Source organism: Oreochromis aureus, linkage group 3 (assembly GCF_013358895.1).
Source record: "Oreochromis aureus strain Israel breed Guangdong linkage group 3, ZZ_aureus, whole genome shotgun sequence".
Lineage (NCBI taxonomy): Eukaryota > Metazoa > Chordata > Actinopteri > Cichliformes > Cichlidae > Oreochromis > Oreochromis aureus.
Window position 1 is genome coordinate 42,253,850 of NC_052944.1, and position 20,504 is coordinate 42,274,353.

General features: G+C 38.0%; 1 protein-coding gene and 1 long non-coding RNA gene across 2 annotated transcripts; both read left to right on the forward strand.

Annotated features, from left to right (window-relative positions):
• Window positions 1-1,405: 1,405 nt before the first annotated feature.
• Window positions 1,406-5,572, forward strand: LOC116318197 (NLR family CARD domain-containing protein 3-like). Its single transcript, XM_039610286.1, has 5 exons — window positions 1,406-3,003; window positions 3,125-3,298; window positions 3,389-3,562; window positions 3,701-3,747; window positions 4,589-5,572. Exons 1-5 carry the CDS (start codon window positions 1,487-1,489, stop codon window positions 5,128-5,130), a joined length of 2,454 nt encoding a protein of 817 aa, XP_039466220.1. The 5' UTR covers window positions 1,406-1,486; the 3' UTR covers window positions 5,131-5,572.
• A 7,752-nt stretch (window positions 5,573-13,324) lies between these two features.
• On the forward strand, window positions 13,325-14,079 carry LOC120439374. The gene is made up of 3 exons (XR_005612601.1): window positions 13,325-13,371; window positions 13,479-13,757; window positions 14,008-14,079. It is a non-coding gene; the product is annotated as an uncharacterized LOC120439374 (long non-coding RNA).
• Window positions 14,080-20,504: the final 6,425 nt, after the last annotated feature.

Genomic DNA, 20,504 nt, shown 5'->3' on the forward strand with positions numbered 1-20,504 from the left:
ATACTCAGATATTCAGTGAAGTTAAATAGAAGGAGCCAGACATCTGAAAAAAAGTGACTGAAACCAGAGGTTTTTAAGCTATCTGTATTCTTTTGTTTTAAATTTCTTTTTGTTTGTACTGCCGTTGTTGTAGTTGACAGCTGATTTTCATTCCTCTCTTTCAGAATCCATCAGAGACCAGACTCCCCACCTACAACCAGCTCTGTATCTTTGAGGAGTGATGATTCAAAGCATCAAAACATTGACTTTAAAAAAGGAGAACCCTCTGCTGTTAAAGAGTAAGCTGTAATTAATTATTACTGTTGTCCCGTCCAGCTTTAGATTGTGACCCTTGGAGTGTGTATAAAATTGATTTTGGTAAGGATAAATACTTTATTTATCCCATACCTACGAAATCGTTTTTTAACAGAGCTTAGATGTGTTTCTTTTTTCCTCTCACATACACATGGTGTGTCTCTGTGGTGTGGTGATTAGCTTTGTCACCTTACAACAAGAAGGTCTATGCTTGGCTGGGTTTTCTCCAGCTTCCTGGTGATTTTAAATCGGCCATAGGTGTGAATCTGGGCATCAATGGCTCTCTGTCTTATGTGCCGTCCCTGCAACAGTTAAAACTGGGATAGGCAGATCAACAATATGCTGTTTGAAAACGATGGAACTGTTACACATGGTGATTTTTCATGCTGTCTCCACAGAGTTGATCCAGAAAGCTCATCTGTTTCCAATTCCCAGTCTTGCCAGCAGCATCTACCAGACCGGGACTCTATATTTATGGTCTGTACATACATTTCCTGTGCTCACAGCCTCACATATATCAGTGGATTATATGTCAATCCACCACTGATCTTCCATGTTTTTAGACTGTGTCATTTATTCGGTTCCAGATATTGGAAAAGAAAATGTTTCTTTTTGTGAAGAATGAGTTGAAGAAGATGCAGAATGCTCTGAATCCAGATGGCACAGAAACCTCAGAGAGTCAGCGGAAGGATGAGGAGGTGTTGGACAATGAAAATAAGGAGCAGAGGATGGGCAGCAAAGAGGCATTTTTGAAAATCATAGTGGGTTTTTTGAGTGAAATGAAGCAGGAGGAGCTGGCTGTCCGTCTGCAGAGCAGTAAGAGAATTTCCTTTAAAAATGCATTTGTATTGCAATTAAAAGGTGCTTTTTTTCTCTTATATTTAAATTATAATGGCCTTATTTATTATGCTTTCCTTTAGAGTACCCCAGTCGAAGCTGGGAATGTAAAATGAAATCTAGCCTGAAGGAAAAGTTCCAGTGTGTGTTTGAGGGGATTGCGAAAAAAGGAAAGGAAAGGCCCCTTCTGAATCAGATCTACACAGAGCTCTAGATCACAGAGGGAGGGACCGGAGAGGTCAACAGTGAGCATGAGGTCAGACAGATTGAAACATTTTCCAGAAAACGTGAAACAACAATCAGATGTGAAGACATCTTTAAAGCCTTACCAAAGGAGAGAGATAAACCAATCAGAATGATGCTAACAAAGGGAGTGGCTGGAATTGGAAAAACATTCCTAACACAAAAATACACTTTGGATTGGGTCGAAGACAAAGGCAACCAGGACATTCAGCTCATGTTTCCATTCACATTCAGAGAGTTTAATCTTCTGAGAGATAAAAAAATCAGTTTGGTAGAACTTATTCATCACTTCTTCACGGAAACCAAAGAAGCAGGAATCTGCAGCTTTAAAAAGTTCAAAGTTGTGTTCATCTTTGATGGTCTGGATGAGTGTCGACTTCCTCTGAACTTCCACATCACTGAGATCCTCACTGATGTTACAGAGTCCACATCAGTGGATGTGCTGCTGACAAACCTCATTAGGGGAAAGTTGCTTCCCTCTGCTCACATCTGGATAACCACACGACCTGCAGCAGCCAATCAGATCCCTGCTGAGTGTGTAGACATGGTTACAGAGGTCAGAGGGTTCACTGACCCACAGAAGAAGGAGTATTTCATGAAGAGATTCAAAGACGAGGAGCAAGCCAACAGCATATTTTCACAAGTTATGACATCAAAAAGTCTCCACATCATGTGTCACATCCCGATCTTCTGCTGGATCACTGCTACAGTTATGGAGAGTGTGTCAAAAACCAGACAGGATGGAAGACTACCAAAGACCCTGACTGAGATGTACATTCACTTCCTGGTGATTCAGACAAAAGTGAAGAACATCAAGTATGATGGAAGAGCTGAGACAGATCCTCACTGGAGTCCAGAGAGCAGGAAGATGGTTGAGGAATTGGGAAAACTTGCTTTTGAGCGGCTGCAGAAAGACAACTTGGTTTTCTATGAATCAGACCTGACAGAGTGTGGCATTAATGTCAGAGAGGCCTCAGACTACTCAGGAGTGTTCACACAGATTTTTAGAGAAGAAAGAGGGGTCTACCAAGAGAAGATGTTCTGCTTCATCCATTTGACCATTCAAGAGTTTCTGGCTGCTCTTCATGTCCATCTGACATTCACCAAATCTGGTATCAACCTCATGGAAGAGCAACAAACGGCTTCAAAGCAGACTGAAGAGTCTGCTGCAATCCACTTCTACCAGAGTGTAATAGACAAGGCCTTACAGAGTCCAAATGGACACCTGGATTTGTTTCTTCGCTTCATCCTGGGTCTTTCACTGCAGACCAATCAGATTCTCCTACAAGGCCTACTGACACCAACAGGAAGCAGCTTGCAGATCAGTCAGGAAATAGTCCTATACATAAAAAATAAAGTGAATGAGAATTTCCCCGTAGAGAAAAAAATTCAACTGTTCCACTGTCTGAATGAACTAAATGATGACTCTATAGTGAAGGAGATTCAACGTCATTTGAGTTCAGGTAGACTGTCAAGATACAATCTCAGTCCTGCTCAGTGGTCAGCTCTGGTCTTCATCTTACATTCTTCACAAAAAAGTTGGGATGTTATTGATCTGAAAACATACTCAGCTTCAGCTGAAGCGCTCCTGAGACTGCTGCCAGTGGTCAAAATCTGCAAAAAAGCTCTGTGAGTGTGCAACCACCACTAAGCAAGTTAGTGGGAGTTTTCAGTCAGTGCTACTTTCAAGAGTTTGATCAGCTCAAACATTAAAAGGATATTTTCTATTCTCTCATTAATACATTTCCAGGCTGAGTGGCTGTAACCTCACACAGAGAAGTTGTGAAGCTCTGTCCTCAGTTCTCAGTGCTACGTCCTCTAGACTGATAGAGCTGGACATGAGTAACAACAACTTGCAGGACTCAGGAGTGGAGCTACTGTGTGCAGGACTCGCGAGTCCACAATGCACACTTCAAACTCTCAGGTCAGATCAGAAAAAACAAAATACAGTAAAATTTATAAAACAAGAGCACTTGTCTCTGCCAGTGTGACATGTGCTGTTTTGTGTTTGCAGGCTGTCGGGTTGTCAGATAACAGAGAGGGGCTGTGCTTCACTGGCTTCAGCTCTGAGGTCAAATCCCTCACACCTGAGAGAGCTGGACCTGAGCTACAATCATCCAGGAGACTCAGGAATAAAGCTGCTGTCTCCTCTATGGGACAATCCCTGCTGGAGACTGGACACCCTCAGGTAAAGAGTCAAGATTGTGCAGGAAAAATACCATAATAATGAAAATACATTTTGCTTCTGTGAAGGAAAAAAAGCTGAAAACTTCTGGTTTTTCAAGCTAAAAGTGTTTGTACTTTTCTTTGTTTTTACTAATTTCAGAATGGATCCTCATGGAGACCAGTGGATGAAAACAGGTCTAAAGAAATGTAAGTGTGTTTTATGTTAGTACCTACTGTCATTAAACCCAATTTGCTCCATTCCAGCTTGCACATTACATGCATCTCTTTCCTTTGTGTCCTGGTTTGATGGTGGTTTGATCTCTGGCTACTACAATCTGCACGCCAAAGTATTCTTAGGGACAATACTGAACCACAAGTTGCTCTGTGATGCATCCATCTGAGTGTGACTGTGTGCAAACAGGAAAAAAACATCCCTAGGCATAGAAAAATGTGCTTTATTGAGCATGAGGCATGATATAAAATGCTTTGAGTTCTCAAAAGAGCAGAAAAGTGCTATTGAAGAACCAGCTTGCTACAAAGAAACTGCCCAGTGAGGGGCAGTTCTTGAGTATTTAGAAGTTTTTTGGGGAGACCAACAAAACTTGTGCAGAACATAAAATGAAGGATATTACAGTTCAATTGATTTTCATGTTTACACCACCTAAAAGGCAACTTTTAGGTTGCAAATTTGGACCACAAATTTCTGACATGGAAGATGAAAAAAGTGAAAAGTGCATATAAAATTATAAGTTATAGTTATTATAGCATTAAAAAAAATCATATATGGCAGGTAAAGGTGTGTGATCCCATGTGTTATGAAAGTTTCATAGTGGATCCTTAGATGTGGATTCAGTAGTGCTCAGGTGTGTAGTTTTATATCTTCATATTTAGTTTGTTTTAGGCTACTTTTCAGTTACGTATTGTAGAAATTTGTTCATGTCCAGTTAATTCTCCAGTACATTGTGTTGACAATAGGCCAATTGCTGTCTTAGTTTGATTAGAGGTTTCATTGTTTATTGCAGTAGTAACAGTGTTGTTGTTCTTTTAGATTTCTGTGAGCTGACAGTGGATCAGAACACAGTCCACCGTAATCTTAAACTATCTGACAACAACAGGAAGGTGGTGCACATGAACGAGGACCAGCTGTATCCTGATCATGCTGACAGATTTGATAGTCCTCAGCTGATGTGTACTAACAGTCTAACTGGTCGTTCTTACTGGGAAGTTGAACACAGTGGAGAGGTTCTTATTGTCGTGACTTACAAAGGAATAAAACGGAAAGGAAACGGTGATGACAACAGGTTTGGAAGGACTGATGAATCCTGGTCTCTGTACTGTGATGATACTGATTATTTTGCAGTGCACAATTACACATCAACAGCCATCAGTGTTCCCTGCTCATCTGCCCCTCACCAGGTTGCAGTATATGTGGACTGTGATGTTGGCACTGTGTCCTTCTACAAGGTCTTTCCAGAAATGCTGTACCACCTCCACACTTTCAACACCACATTCACTGAACCCATTTACCCTGGGTTTAGAGTTAGGTTTCTTGACTCCCATATCTACATCTGTCCTGACTCAGAAAACTGAACCTCTGCTGCTACTGTAGAGAGAATTCTGATATTGGTAAAACAGCTTTTTTAAAATTTTGTCTTGATGCATGCTCAATCATCCAGGTAAGTAAATTTCCAAAAGTTGATTCTGTTCATCTGGACGTAGCGTTTTCAGTGGGAGAAACGTTTCGTCACTCATCCAAGTAACTTCTTCAATTTCAGCTGACTGCAGGTTTCCCCAATCTTATGGGAAACAGTACAGCTTTTTTTTTAAATTATTGACAAGTAAATAAACAATTGCTAGCACCCAAAATGCCAGTGGCTATTCCTGTGCCCATTGAAAATCTGCTGTTTCATAATTACATTTGATATTACTGGTATATATATTGGTATGTTTTTTTTTTTTCCTGAAAGTGTATGTGTGGTATATGTCGACTCTAATTGTGAACTTCCCTGGAAATAAAACATGTTTTCTTTTCCATAGTGTCAAATGTGTTGTAAAGACATGTTGTGAACTTATGTTTGTCACATTTAAAGGTTTTCCTGGCACAAGGCTCAGGCATCAGGGGCACAGGTCTCCCATATACTGATAAACAGCCATTTAAAATTGCATACAAAATTGAAAAAAAAAACCCAACCTTAAATTACCAGGAGGATATAAATATTTTCAGCTATGATGTATAATTAAACATTTTTCCAGTTTTTGTCAGTTGCTAATTGGAAAAATATGACATGTTAACCAGCTTAATACGACTCTGTAGGTCAGAATGCAACAGTGGATCAGTGTAGCGTTCAGTGAACTCTCAGTCCAACATAAATTATTAAAAAAGAAATAAACTACTATGGCTGAAACTTTTAGCAAGTATCACAGTACACTGAACACTAGTGTTAGAAGACACTGAGAACCAGAGACCTGGTCCCTGCAGAAAATCTAGAAAATCTAGATGTGTTTTCATTAATCAGCAGATTATCAGTGTGAACAGGAAGTGAGCTCAGGAAGTGAGCTGTTCACACTGTGAGCTGTAGACATGCAGGCAGTTCATAGTAGCACCAAAACACCAAAAAGATCTACTTCATTACATAAGTAGTTTATTAAATGAAAAAGTAAGGTATAAAGAAAAAAGTAGAGTTAGCAGAATGCAATGTAGAATGCACGCTACACACACACTGTGTTATGCTCAGAGATGTCACATTTGTTTATGGCTCTTTTGTGCAATAACCCACAGTTTGGTCAGCACCGGTCTCAGCTTTTCCCACAAAGTTCTCTCATCTCCCACCTCACTAAAAAGGGGAAAACAGACACTGACAACCAGAGACCAGGTCCCCACAGAAAATCTAGATGCGTTTTCATTCATCAGCAGATTATCAGTGTGAATAGGAAATGAGCCGTAGACGTGCAGGCAGTTCACAGTAGCACCAAAACAACAATTGAAGGATCTGCTTTATTAAATAAAAAAGGAAGGTGTAAAGAAAAAAGTTAACAGAGTTAAACTTTTTTTTTGTATCTGACCCCATTAAAACATTTGCTGAGTTCAAAATAAGAAATTGTAAATTTTTTGTAAAATTTCATCTGCTCATGAAAACCAATCTGTCATAAATACAATAACACAATTAAAATTGTATGTGTGTGTTTTGATTAACAAATTAAATGGAAGAATTTGCTTGGATCTGCTTACCTGTTCATGTAAATACGTTCAGGCAGTCAGGAACACTTGAAACGTGCTAAAGGTACAAAACAGGTTTGTAAATGTTTGAAAGCTAAACAGTGACCTGGAGTAAAGCAGGGGCGTCTGATTCTAATAATAAAACATTATTTCCTTGAGTTTATTCTGGTAACCTGAGGAGCAAAGCTTTCCTCCACCAAGCAGAGTTACTTTAAATGTCTCTCAGCAAGATTATGCAAAAACTACTTAGAATTTCATGGTGTTATGTGGCTCAATATTTTCTCCCATCTTCTCTAACATTACCTGAAACAATGAATATAAAATCTATATAACAATCTGTATGAAGCAGTGGGTGAGGCTATCCTTTAACCTTTATTTACATCTATATCCTTTTCTATTTCTGACCTTTATTACACCATGTGACTGTTCCACTTGTTATACACCTGCTATAACACTTTACCCTGGACGTACAGATATAAGCTGAAGGCATCAAACATTAAAAAGTTGTAATAGCAATTATTTAATTCCTTTTTTATCTTCTTCATATTTTTATTTTGGCTGTTGTCATGTGTAAAAATGGTAATGAGAACAGCAAGCTAATACAATATGTTAGAGACCTTATAACAAATTTTATAGGAAAATGACTCTTGCTTGAAAAAATTTACGTGAAAAGGGAAAGACCATCTCTGAATCGAGGAGGGGGCCTAAGGGTACATCTTTCGCCATCTTACAATGCTGTGATTGCAGCCATTCCCCAACTCTCTGTGAATGGTACTCATGGCCATTGATCAGTGTTCTTTGATCAGTGGGTTTTGGTCAGTGATTGTTGATCAATGGTCATGGGAATTTGCATAATATGATTAAGGAACTGACCTCACAGCCCATCGTTCCTTCAGTGGGCTGGTTTCAGTCATTATGCAAATGTACTGTTTATAAGGTTTGGGGAAACCTGCAGTCAGCTGAGACTGAAGAAGTCACTTGGATGAGTGACGAAACGTTTCTCCCACAAAACGCTACGTCCAGATGAACAGATTCAACCTTTGGAGACTCTTGCTTGATGCTCTCAGTATTTCCTGAGGAATTTATGGTTCCACTTTATACTTTCAAAACTTACAACAAAGTAAACACCTTAATGTAAATTATATTAAACAACAATGACAACAAAAAACAGCAGAGTACGCTTCAGGGTGGTCCTAACATGTGATTAACATGTCGATCTTTTGCCTCTTTTAGCCTCCTTCATATTCTCAGCCAGATGCACTCCATCATGTCCAGTTTCCAAACACCACATGGTCATTATGTTCAGCTTGAGGTTTCACAAACCAGGCGGTGACATTACTGACACTATTATATGCAGTCTATAATTAAGTTCAGTGTTAGTTCAGTGTTATCGACAGAGTCCCTTCGAGGTGCAGCCAGTTAACAGTACTTGGTTTTCCAATTAAGCTTCTTAGATAAACACGCTTTTTAATTTTGTTTCTTTTATTAAACTCCTCTCCATGTTTGTATTAACTTGGCCTAATGCTGACTGATTAAACTCCAATTATCTGACTAGTTTGGACTTCTCTGGTGTGTGCCTGTATTGGACAACTGTCTCATCTAATGTGCACATAAACTGTCCTGGAGTCGTTCAGGACAGAAACTTTAACTATTTATTAAAGCAATGTGTTTTGTGTTATGCTGGACCAACCCCTTTTTACGTAGCCAGGAGGCGAGTCTCCACAAGTGAATGAAGATTACACCTGATAACACAAGGAGTAGCACTATACAGATTATATGGACCACTTTACGTCACAGGTGCAGTGATATCTGGCTCTGAGGTTCAGGTCAAGTTACTACAGCAAAGCCGCCTTCATGAAATCATGAATATCCAGAAGATGACACTAATGTTATTAATATTAAACAGATTAAAGGAACCAGAGGAATTTGAATTAAGTGTGACTGTCCAAATCCCTTTCTTTTTTCTTTTGACCATATTAATGTGGAATGAATTTATCTAATTCTTTTATTAAGCTAATGTGTTTTTAAACAAAATTAAATACCTCTCCATATCGCACAATCAGGCAAGGATGCTGAGCAGCAGGATCCTACAGACCGTCTGCTCCCTGTAAGAGGAGACAGAGCAAAACTAGTAAAGAAAGTGAGTTTGGAGGCATACTGGTCCTTAGGAACACGGCGCCAAGTCTGTTGTTTTTTCACAACACGCCTGGTGGGTAAAGACCTTCAAACTAACATAATATGAAGCTGCAGGAAATGGTTGTAATGTTAAAAAGAAATACAATAAGTTAAAAGAACAACAGCACGTATCTAAATACGTTTCAATAGAATTTCATGTGAAACACTGCCCCCTGGTGGAGAAAGCTTTGGTTAAATTCTGTGACAGTGAAGTAAGTAAGTAAGTAAGTAAGTAAGTAAGTAAGTAAGTAAGTAAAATTTTATTTATATAGCACATTTCTAGATAGAGATCACAAAGTGCTTTACAAGATATAACAGATTAAAAAGACAAAATACAAACAAAGTTAGCAAAAGGCAAATTTAAAAAGATGTGTTTTTAGCTGTTTTTTAAAAGTAATCAATGAATCAGCGGATCGTAAGTCCTGAGGAAGGGAATTCCACAATCTGGCGGCCACAGTAGCAAAAGCTCTATCACCCCTAGTTTTCAGTCTCGTATACTGGATGACAAGTCTTCAAACAGCACTGTTTGAACAATGGTTCAAACAGTGAAAAAACATTAACCTTCTTACCTTCTGAAATAATCTAGTAATAATAATCCTAACCGATTCAGTGTTTCTGTATTGATTTTCTAAGATATGACAGCTCATCTACATTTGGCTGAGTATGATTTCAACATGGATTAACATGAGCTTATCTATCTATTAATTTATCAATGTAAACTACAGCCACAACTGCTGCAGAAATGCATTAGAAAATGCTGTGATCCTAATCCATCCTCACATCATTCAAAACATTTTTTTTATATTTTTTATTTTATATTCTCATTTTTATGTATTTATATTTATTTATTTATTTAATTTTTTTTTTTTTTTTAATATAATTTATGTTTTTTTTTTCTTTGTAAAGTCCCCTAAAATGAACATGTGGTACAAATAAAACCTAAAACTGACTCAAACATTCCTCCAAATCTACAAACTCTGGCTCAAGTTTTATTAGAATAAAACACTGCATGCTTTGACACGATGAGATCAGTCAATCTGGACAGCAGAAGCCACAATGAGACACACATTTAAGTCATGTTCAATAATGACAAGCACTTTCACCTTTTGGTAAGTAGCGGTGATGTTGTTATGGCTTTCAGCCAAAATACTGTCAGCAGTGATGGAGCGGTTGGGTTCCAGCCTCCTGTGCTTTACAGTGCTACTCATAACAGAAAACCATAGTAAATACTTACAGCTTAAACAACCTGTCAAGCTTAAAGATCACAGAGAGTTCCAGGTTCCAGAAATACAGCGAGGAGGGGTACCAGCACAGCCTGATGAGATCATGCTGGAGGTGCCATTGGTGACAAAATTGTTTTCATGTGTCCAGTGGAATTTTATTTACTTAAAACTAGCTGACTGAAGAGGATATTTTTTTTCAAGATTCAAAAAATTTGAATTTTACCTGGAAATGTTTTCAGGCTTTAAAGGATTTCACACAGGAAATGAGTCCAGCAACATGTAATCATAGAAAGTTGGTGATATCCTTCAAGCAAAAACAGGTCGACAGAAACACTTGTGCCTCCTGCTGATTGTGAATTACCCTTTTTCAACCCCCCCCACACACACACACACACACACACACACACACACACACACACACACACACACACACACACACACACACACCTCTAACATTCATACATTCATGAGGCTTGTCTTCTCTGTGCTTTAAATCCTCTTCATCTCAGTCCACATTTTTAAGTGAATTATAGAGAAAAATAGAAAGTGGTGATTGGTGCTTAAGAACCAGACCAAATTACTTCTGTCAGTTGCCATTAACCAGTTTAGAATTCCTGTGGTTCAGGTGCTCCCCAGTACGATAGACTATCTGTCCTTTAAACATAAAGCAGACAATGCCTGCTGATTAAATTGACTAGATTTTGATGTCTCAGCAGTTTCAGCTGATGTCGTGTTTCTCTCCTCTAAGTCATAATCTCAGCTAAGTAACCATACAATATCCCTTTCACAGGACAATTATATACAATATAGTATATTTTTTTTAATTACAGTAAATTGTTTAATTAAAAAAAACATGTTTCAGTGAGATAACTGTATTATATCAAGGTCTTAGCATGATTTTGACTGTACTCAAACACAAGACTAAGAAAGTTAAATAAAGAACTCAGAAAGGCCTGTCATACTGGTTTCTGAGCATGCTGCCATCATGTGTACATTGGATGCTGATGTCAGTCATTTATTATGTAGATCCTGAAAGAACTAAAGGTTTATTGACATCTCCATTAATGCACGACAAAATGAGAGGGAACACGGATGTGTGCAGAGCTCTGGTTGGAAGTGACCTTGAAGTGATAGTTTCTGGTTTGCTGGCAATCTTATCTCAGCATCAGCTCTGACTCATCTGATGTCACTGTCACACTCGCTGCAGAGGTGAGAGAGGAAAGAAGAGCTCCAGTTAAAAAACTCCTCTTTGTGATTGTTTTTTTCACATTAGGTTACCTTTCTAATATTTTAAATGTAGAAACTCATCACAGATCAAGAAAAACATGAATATCTTTACCCTGTGATAGAAAATGAAGTACGTTTTGTCAGTTCAGTGCAGAAATCAGTTGTCAGATCTCTTTGGTTCTCAGAATTCACACCAGTTTCATCAAAGTGGACAAACAAGTGAGCTCACAGTTTTCCTCCTGAAGTCTAAATGTGAAATAAAATAATATGTTCACATTCACAGAAATTACACTTGGGGGGGGGTTAAAAGGACAAAATTCACATTTCACATTTAATAATTACATTTATTTGTACTCCCTAGAGGTTGTAACCCTTTAACCCAACCTGTTAATGTTCATGTTTATTTAGATTGTTGGATTTTTAATGTTGAATTTTTGTATACATCTCTCAGTTAAATGTTCATATATTTGAGCTACAGATTATTTAAACAGCTCCTGGTTCCATCAACACTTCAATAGTCTGGGTTCACCTAAATACACCTTCTAAAACTAAATAACTGCTGAAGACTCTCACGTTGACACAATGTAAACTGCAGCGTGTTTACTGATGATTTATGGACTCAAGTAAACAATACAGTGTTTCCTTTAAAGTTAGCAGATTTTATCCAAACAAATGTTGATGGAAAGATGTACTAAAACATTTGATGATCCTGACTGTGAGCGTGTTATTCAGGCAGTGTGTCCCGTTAGTGGATAATTACAATTAAGTCCAAAGATCAAACACTTTTTTAGCCCTTTTTAATCATCATCTAGTTTTAATTAAAAACATAGCAAATATATAAGAACTGTGAGCTCATGTTTCATTTTTTTCCTTGAAGCTGCAGATTATTCACAGCTGATGAAAACCAATCTTACTGCAGCATTTGAAACATTACAGAACAATGAGACTCTGTTAGTCCCTGGACAAAGGTGTAAACACACTGACAATGAAAGCAACAGCAGAAATGACGTGAGCCCAGAGAGAGATGGAGATAAGACTGCAAGCATGAAAACCAACATCGCTCAGACTACAGGTGCAGTAACAGTAACAGCAGAGAGTCGTCGGCAGCGCTGAAACTCACCCAGAAAAACAAACAGGTATTTTGTTTTAATAATGTTTCACTGTTTTTCTGATTTTATAGCTACTTTATTCTTGTTTAATCTTGTGAACTTTTATAAATGCATAAACATAAGAAGTGATTCAAATAGGCAAAGTCTATCTATCTATCTATCTATCTATCTATCTATCTATCTATCTATCTATCTATCTCTCTATGTTATGATATCATCAGTAATAGAGTCAGTAGTAAAATGTAAAAAACAACATTTTTTTTTTAAATAGCCACATTCACTGAATAGACTAACTCTGTAGAGAAGAGAGAATATATCCCTGCACTTTAAGGTTTTCTGTCTTCAACCCTGGTTACACCTATTTTAATACTTCTCTTTATCATTTAGAAACATTTTTTCAAATTTTGACAACAAAAGGAAAAAAATATAAAACGAAAATATTTCAGCTTTAAATCAAATTGTTCCTTCTTCTAGCTGTACTGACTGACCTTTGAAGATGCCTTCAGAGTATGAAATAAAATGTGGAAAACGTCAGACTGGACGCTTCTTAAGCATTAACAGTACAGCTCGATAGAAATGCACACAATCAGTCATGGATTGACCTCTCGAGAGGATCTCAACCTTATTGAAGCAGTGTGGGACAGAAAACAGAAGGCAATCAACATTCAAAGAGGAGCTTTCACTGTAAAAATTAGGAGCATGAACCGGATCAGACCTTTTAATGAGTGAATGAAGTCAGGCTGTAGATTTTCCTTCTTCTAGCTGTACTGACTGACCTTTGACCTCATGTGTTGATGACTCTTCACCTCTGTCTCCTCTCACAGGGAGAAGATGATCTGCAGGATCCTGCTGCTCATCATCCTCACCTCATGTGTCTCTGGTTAGTTTACAGCTTCACTTTATGAACTCCAAATAAAGCTCAACAACAGATTTGTTCCAGTTCTCAGTGTGTCTGCTCCTCTCTTTCCCTCTCTGTCTCCTCAACAGGATCATTTGTAGTCAATGTGACACAGACCTCCTATCAGGCAGAGGAGAACCACAACATCACACTGGAGTGGACGTTCACACCCACAGCTGAGAGCTTTTCCATCATCTGCGAAAAGGAAGCTGATAATACAGCCTGGGTCTTCTATCATGTTCATGAAGGTGTTGAGGTGTCAGAGTCTCAGGATGAAACGTTTTCAGGACGAGTCCAGAGTGACAAAGACGCCCTCAGAGAAGGACGAATCAGACTTCAGCTGTCCAGACTCAGGACTGATGACTCGGGTCTGTACCTGTGTGAAATATACACGTGTTATTGTGTTTTCATATCTGCCAGTTGTCGACTCAATGTAACCGGTAAGGTTTTTATTGGACTTTTAAAAACTATAATTAAACAGATGTGCTGAGAACTGATTTTTCTTTTTCATTTATGTATCTATTGAATTTCATTTTATTTAAAAGAGCATTAGGCCTTATATATTAGAAATGTGTTTTAATGTTTTAACTCCAAGAAATTTACTTCATTTTCCTACAGCAGCTACTGACCAACTCCAGTCTCAGAGTGCAGAAAGTTGGGGAAGGAATAAACTTTCCATCGGACTGGGACTAGCAGCAGGATCCGTACTGTTCTTCTGTCTCTTAGTTACCTTTTATTTATTTTTAAGCAAGAAAGAAAAAAGAAGAAAACATCTGCAAAGACAAGGTGTTACTTTCCCTTGAGCCTGAATGAACTCTCTGGATTAAAAACTGTTTTCTTTCAACATCTGATTTTCCATGTCAGAAAGTAACTCACAATACAAAATGTTAAAAGCATTTTTCTTTGTTAAATAATTTTAAAAGCTCTCCTTTCAGAAATATTTTGTAATTGTTAACCTTTATTAAGTTATTAACCTGCAAACATCGTCATCAATGTGAAAATTATTCTGTTCAGGAAACAAAATCTTTTTGAAATCATATTTTATACAAGTATTTTTAAACTGTCCCATTCAGACATTTGTGGTCACACCAGCTTGTAATGGAGAATAAAAATAGAACAAGCTTTATTTTATCAATTCTTCTCTGTCTATAGAGTCTTTTTTTCAGTCTAAGGAACACAAAGAACAGCTGCTGTCTGTTTACCTGCTGGAGTTTAGATTGAGTTACTTAAGAATGCAGCATCTTTTAGAGACCTTGTACTTGAATGTGCACACACAACAAGTCAGTAGTTAGACATGGTTAGATTATTTAAACATCAAATGATGATCAGACGAACAGAGCATTACCAAAGTGGTGTCTCTGTTCCTGAAGTTTTACATTCCATAATATTTAAATGATTTATAAACATTAAAGTCCTTCACAGTTAATTTGTTATTTTTGAAACACATTGGAACACATTCACTCATGTGAAACACATAGCTGGGAATGTAAACATCTAACACCTGTGAATCTGTGGGGTAAACATGCCCTGAGAAATATGACATTGTGTTGTGCTGCCGGTGTTCCAGATCAACTGGCGTTTAGATTAACTGGCGTTGGTCGAACAGATGTGTGGCAGTCTTGCGTTTCAGGAGCTGCTACCGACAAACCAGCAAAAAAAACGCCAAATATGTCATCTGTGACACTTGTGAGGTTATCTCAAACACACTCCGTCAGTCTTGATGCCATTGAATTGACTATGTGCACGTTAGCATATGCTAGTTCCGGTGCGGAAAATCCTGTGTGGAGCTTTGTTTCCGGTGTCCTATTCGCGCCCTGTTTAATGTCCAAAAGAAGTTAACCAAATGAATGAATTAAGCGTCGATTTACATTTCTATAGATGTCTTGGTCATTTACCCAATATAACTGTAAATGATGTTCATGGACTTGTCGATATTTTGCCCCCACGCCTCAGAGCAAAAGAGAAAAGGGATTCAAATGTTATATTTCTCAGCTGTCCCTCGTTTATTGCGGGTGTTATGTTCTAAAAATAACCAGCGATAGGTGAAATCAAGTAGCCAATTTTATTTTTTTGATGCGTGGACATCGTGGACATCCAGTACTGCACTTTTTAATTTAGAAGGTAAGTCACAACATACCCTTCATACATACTAATGTATAGAAACCCTCACCAGCAATCGTTCATTTTTGTGTGGCTTTTTCACGGTTTGTTAACATGCTGTGTAGGTGTGGACATAACGGAAACATCTGTGACTGTTGTTCACCTGTAGTTTGAATGCTGAACATTTGCCTGTTTAAAGAATAAGACCAGTCACTATACAGAGATGTGCTTCTGAATGTGGACGATGTGTCTTATGCTGCAGTGATGCAGTTCTGCTTGTGTTGAGTGATGCAAACAACCGATCGATCTAAACTCTTTAAACGTCAATCACGTGGTTACCGGCTACCGGCGAAAATAATTGGGACGGTGAGCCAATTTCTGTCTTAGAGCATTTGCGCCGCTGTGTGTTTTTGTGGTCTTCTTTTGCGGCTAATTCAGTGAATTTTGGTCTGATTGTGGTGAAACTTGGTGTGTGGAGTCAGTGATAGCTCTGGGAGCTAACCAGCCTATCTTACATGAAGTCTGAAGAATTTCTGGTTCGGTTTTGTTTGTTTAGCGAACTTCTGCGCATTCAGGTAACTGCTCGTTTAATCGCGGCTTATTTTCGGTGTGTTTGGTGGTTGTAGAAATGGTTTATATGACATTTTAGCTGAGATTATGAGGTTTCTGTGGATACCACACATGTCTGGACTTATATTTCTCAACCCGCGTTATAACCGATTAAACGTGATCTCCTCCTTTTTGCCCCCGGTACCGGAGACGTGGGGCTTAAGTGGTTAAACGTCAAAATCTATCATTAGATCTTTTTGTGACACAACAGTGGTGAGTGTTCCCACCTTCTGCTCTTTGGAACTTAACGCAATCTTTCCGTTTTCAAGTTTTGGACATGATTTTGGAGTATATCTTCGCAGTAGCGATTTACCGCAAAGTAAAGCTACTGGAAATGTGCAACCCCACATCCGGCCTCAAACCAGGAAGTTAGCATTTTCTCGTGCACATAGTCAATTGAACAACAAAATGTTTAAAAATGTCGCGAGTTTACCTGGTGATATCCTCATGTGCGACGCGATCGCGAAAATAGCAAACAATTAACACCACGCCGGTGTTGTTCACAGGACAGGAAGAGTAAATGATCGGGAGACTCTTGTCGTCGTTATCGTTCCCCTCGCACGTTTTATTTCTCCGGTTTCAGCGTTTTTGTTTCACAACTAAAGCGTGCAGTTTACTTTGTGTGTACTAACATGAACTCGTTTGAGCGCCACCTCTGGCCAAGTGCCACAGCCTACAGCCAGATCAACTTGTGACACACATCTGCACCACGTTTGAATTCGTTTCATGCACAATACATTTGTACCTTTCAATTGTGTGTTTGTTCGTCATGCAAATAAACCTTTGAAAAGAATGAAATGATATCATATATGTATTATTGGCCTACATTTGTAGGCCAATAATACATACAAATTCCAAATCACCACTCCAATTGGTCATCATGATTTTAATATTCTCTTTTTCCATAACAATGAAATACGCCTTGGACAAATATGACATATCAATAGTTCATTAGTGTTGTCACATCACATCCTGTAAGAATCTTCTGTCTGTGTCTTTTCTCTGGAAATGAATATTTCCAGCCAATATAGGCAATCCATCAACATGGCTGGAGAGTTGGTAGTTATATACAGTCTGTACACTGTAAAATCTAATTAGTTCCCAGAACTCAAAAAAATTATGGAAACTCGTTGCCTCAAAAAAATTGAGTAAAGCTTAGCTCAAAATGACTAAATTAGGACAACTTATTTATTTTGAGTACTCTGTACAAGCTCATTTGTTCCCAGAACTCAAAAAAATTGGATCAAGTTTACGTAAGATGACCAAGTTAGGGCAACTTACTCATTTTGAGTACACTGTACAGCCTTGTTAGTTCCCAGAACTCAAAAAAATTATGGAAACTCGTTGCCTCAAAAAAACTAAGTAAAGCTTACTTAAGATGACTGTTAGGACAACTTATACATTGCAAGTCTGCAGCATTAAGAATAACTTGATATTTCTGACCTACTGACAAACATTTCAAGTTCAACTAAATGAAAACAATTTGTGGTAACCTGAATATGACTAAAAATAATTAACAACAATTTTTGTAATGATGTTAAATGAGCCCAACTTTTATTTTCAAACACAACAAAGTATAACAGCCAATATACTGGACACTGTTCTGCTGAACAACAAACAATTATATTGCCATCACTGTTATAATCTTACAATGAAACAAAGTCTCAGATGTAATTATTCTGAAAATAAGTTTAGGCCTACCACAGTTTGTTTTGTACTTACATTACTTATATAATCAAAATAAAATATTTATTGTTCTGTCACAAGTGCAGTCTCTAATTTAAACAACACATTTGTTTTACATTCCAACGCAGGAGCTGGAATGTTGTATTATTTTCAGGATGGCTTGTTTCCAGTCCAGGCATCACTGCCTGAATGACTGTCATGGATCGAGGTGATCCAAATGTAGGTGCAGAAGAAAGTCTTTAACTTCCCTTAAGTACAGTGGCAGTGGATGTGGGTTGGAGATGCAATGAGCTTGAACCTGCAGGCGACCAGCTTCACTGACCACACCATCTGTGACGGAGGACTCATCTCTCCTGGTGTCCTGCAAGCAAACAATCATATTTTTTGGAACATGAACTTAATTGCTTTCTTAAAACATTTTTTTCTGCATTGGGTATAAAACAGACTCCAATTTAGACAATCTCAGGCCCCCTCCCCACCGGAGAGGTGACATTCAATGTCCCAAATTGTCAGTTTGGATAGCCCTGACCACCACCCAACACACAATGATGTCATGAAAGCATCATTTTAAAAAGGGCTATGCAAACATGGCCAATAACTTTCATTCTAATGATGTGCAAAATGATTTTGGCACAAAACAAATTTTGCTGTTAGAAAACTTGCAGACTTCACTATATACAGTGTAGACCCTCTAAACTAAGTTTGGGGATGTGATCTTTCAAGAAATGCAGACCAAACTGTTGTTGTTTGTTTACTTACACAGCATGTCTTGTAGAATTAACTGTGGTCACCAGCAACAGCATAGTGCAGTCATATCTCAAGTCTAATAACAGAAGACAGGAAAAGATCAGTAAAGAAACAACTTCCCCAAACCAAAGCACAAACAAAACAATAAGTAAAACAAGCAGATCTAAAGTATGATTAAAGTTCAGCCTGATTAATATAAATGTCACTGACAGTTGCTAATATATTGGAAAACCAAATACTTACTGATGTCTTTCTGTCCAACAGCAGGAGTGCTGGTCCCGAGCCTCAAAGACAGTAAGAAGCAAGCAGAGGGAGAAAAACAGAACATTTTTCAGAAACTGATTTGATCCTTAATGGCTGTGCAATCATTGTAACATAGAGTTTGCTTATGTTGTTAAATAAAGGCTAGATTTGACATTAATAGATGCCACAGATGTTCAAAAGCTGCCACAAAGCATGAACAACAAATGGACGTCTCCGAAAACGCCGGAACATTTTTGCAAATATGTGATGTCTTGATAAATCGAGCAGATATTTGAACTTTACACAGCTACATTCTCGCCTGAAAATATCTTAAAAGTTTATTTTGTGACCCAGAAAAAGTAATAAGTTTTTTTTAGCCGCTCCTCCGCCATTGCCGGCGCTTACAAGCACGCACAGGCTCCGACAACCGTGGCCGACAAATGCGATCCTCCTTTTCCCCAGACTACCCTTTCTGGGTCACAAAATAACCTTTTAAGATATTTTCAGGCGAGAATGTAGCTGTGTAATGCTCAAATATCTACTTAATTTATCAAAATATCACATATTTGCAAAAGTGCTTCCACGCTTCGGAGAGCTCTGTTATCCACCCCCAACACCTATCCCACCCCTAACGGCTTCACCTCCCGAAGAATTTTGTCTGGGCTCTTATCTCACTTATTTATTTCAAACGATCAACAGAAAATTTCACAGACATAGTTTTATGTAAGGTTTTTAAGGCTGTGGTGTTAATTTTTAAGTAACATGAGCCCAGCGGCAGCAGCAACGCTAGGCTAACACTAACTAGCTAGCAAGATTTTAAACCTGGTGCTAAATTAAGAGAAGCCACAAATCAGTTTGAATAAGAGTAAACATTTACTCACCAAGTCAGTAAAGATCCACAGCAATGACAACAATAATATCTCCAGGTTTGCTCAATATAATCCATAACAAATGCTGGCGCTGTGAACATGCAGACTGATCCAGGAGGGAGGAGGACAGTAGTCACGTGGCATTTTCAAAACACATCTTTCATCCTTCCGCCCTGAGAAGCAAAACTTTCAGCTTACTTAGTTTTTCTAAGTTAAGACAACTCAAATAAATGGAGTTTATCAGCATTTTTGCATAAAAAGTACTGGTAACTTATTTAAATTGAGTTCTAATAACAAATTGATAAAAATTGAGTTCAGCCTGTTTAATATTTTTAATTAAACACAATATTACATTTTACAGTGTATAAGTGTGGTTAATCTAATGAACATTTGTAAGGAGATGGCAGTTACTGTGAATTTACAGCAGTTACACAGTGATCAGTAATGAACAGAGCCACACTGTAAAAAAAATCCGTAAAAATACAGTACAATCTACTGTATAAATGTGAAGGAATTTTCCGTATTAGTCATTTACAGGTATTTTTCTGTATTTCTCAACTACTGCAATGCATTGTGGGAAAAAGAACCCAAAAAGGAGGGAAAAGTCAGAGCAAGAGCAGCCATTAGACTTCTTTCAGGCTTCATCTGGATTTTGGACTCTGGAGTTGGAGAAACTGCCTTCAAATTTCCGTGGTAAGTATTAAAACTCATGTTTTCTTTTATTAAAATAATGTTTTTCAAAAGACTCCGCATTTTTATTTAGAAAGAATTGTTAATTTATTTGTTAACTGGTTTCGGATGTCTCCAGACAAGTCAGGAATATTTTGCTGACTCATTTTTAAATAATCGTTATTTAGGTTT

Coding starts and splice junctions, on each gene's coding strand:
- LOC116318197 (XM_039610286.1), top strand. CDS start 1,487: ATGATGCTAACAAAGGGAGTGGCTGGAATTGGAAAAACATTCCTAACA. Junction 3,004..3,124: donor AAAATCTGCAAAAAAGCTCT/GTGAGTGTGCAA, acceptor ATACATTTCCAG/GCTGAGTGGCTGTAACCTCA. Junction 3,563..3,700: donor TGGAGACTGGACACCCTCAG/GTAAAGAGTCAA, acceptor TACTAATTTCAG/AATGGATCCTCATGGAGACC.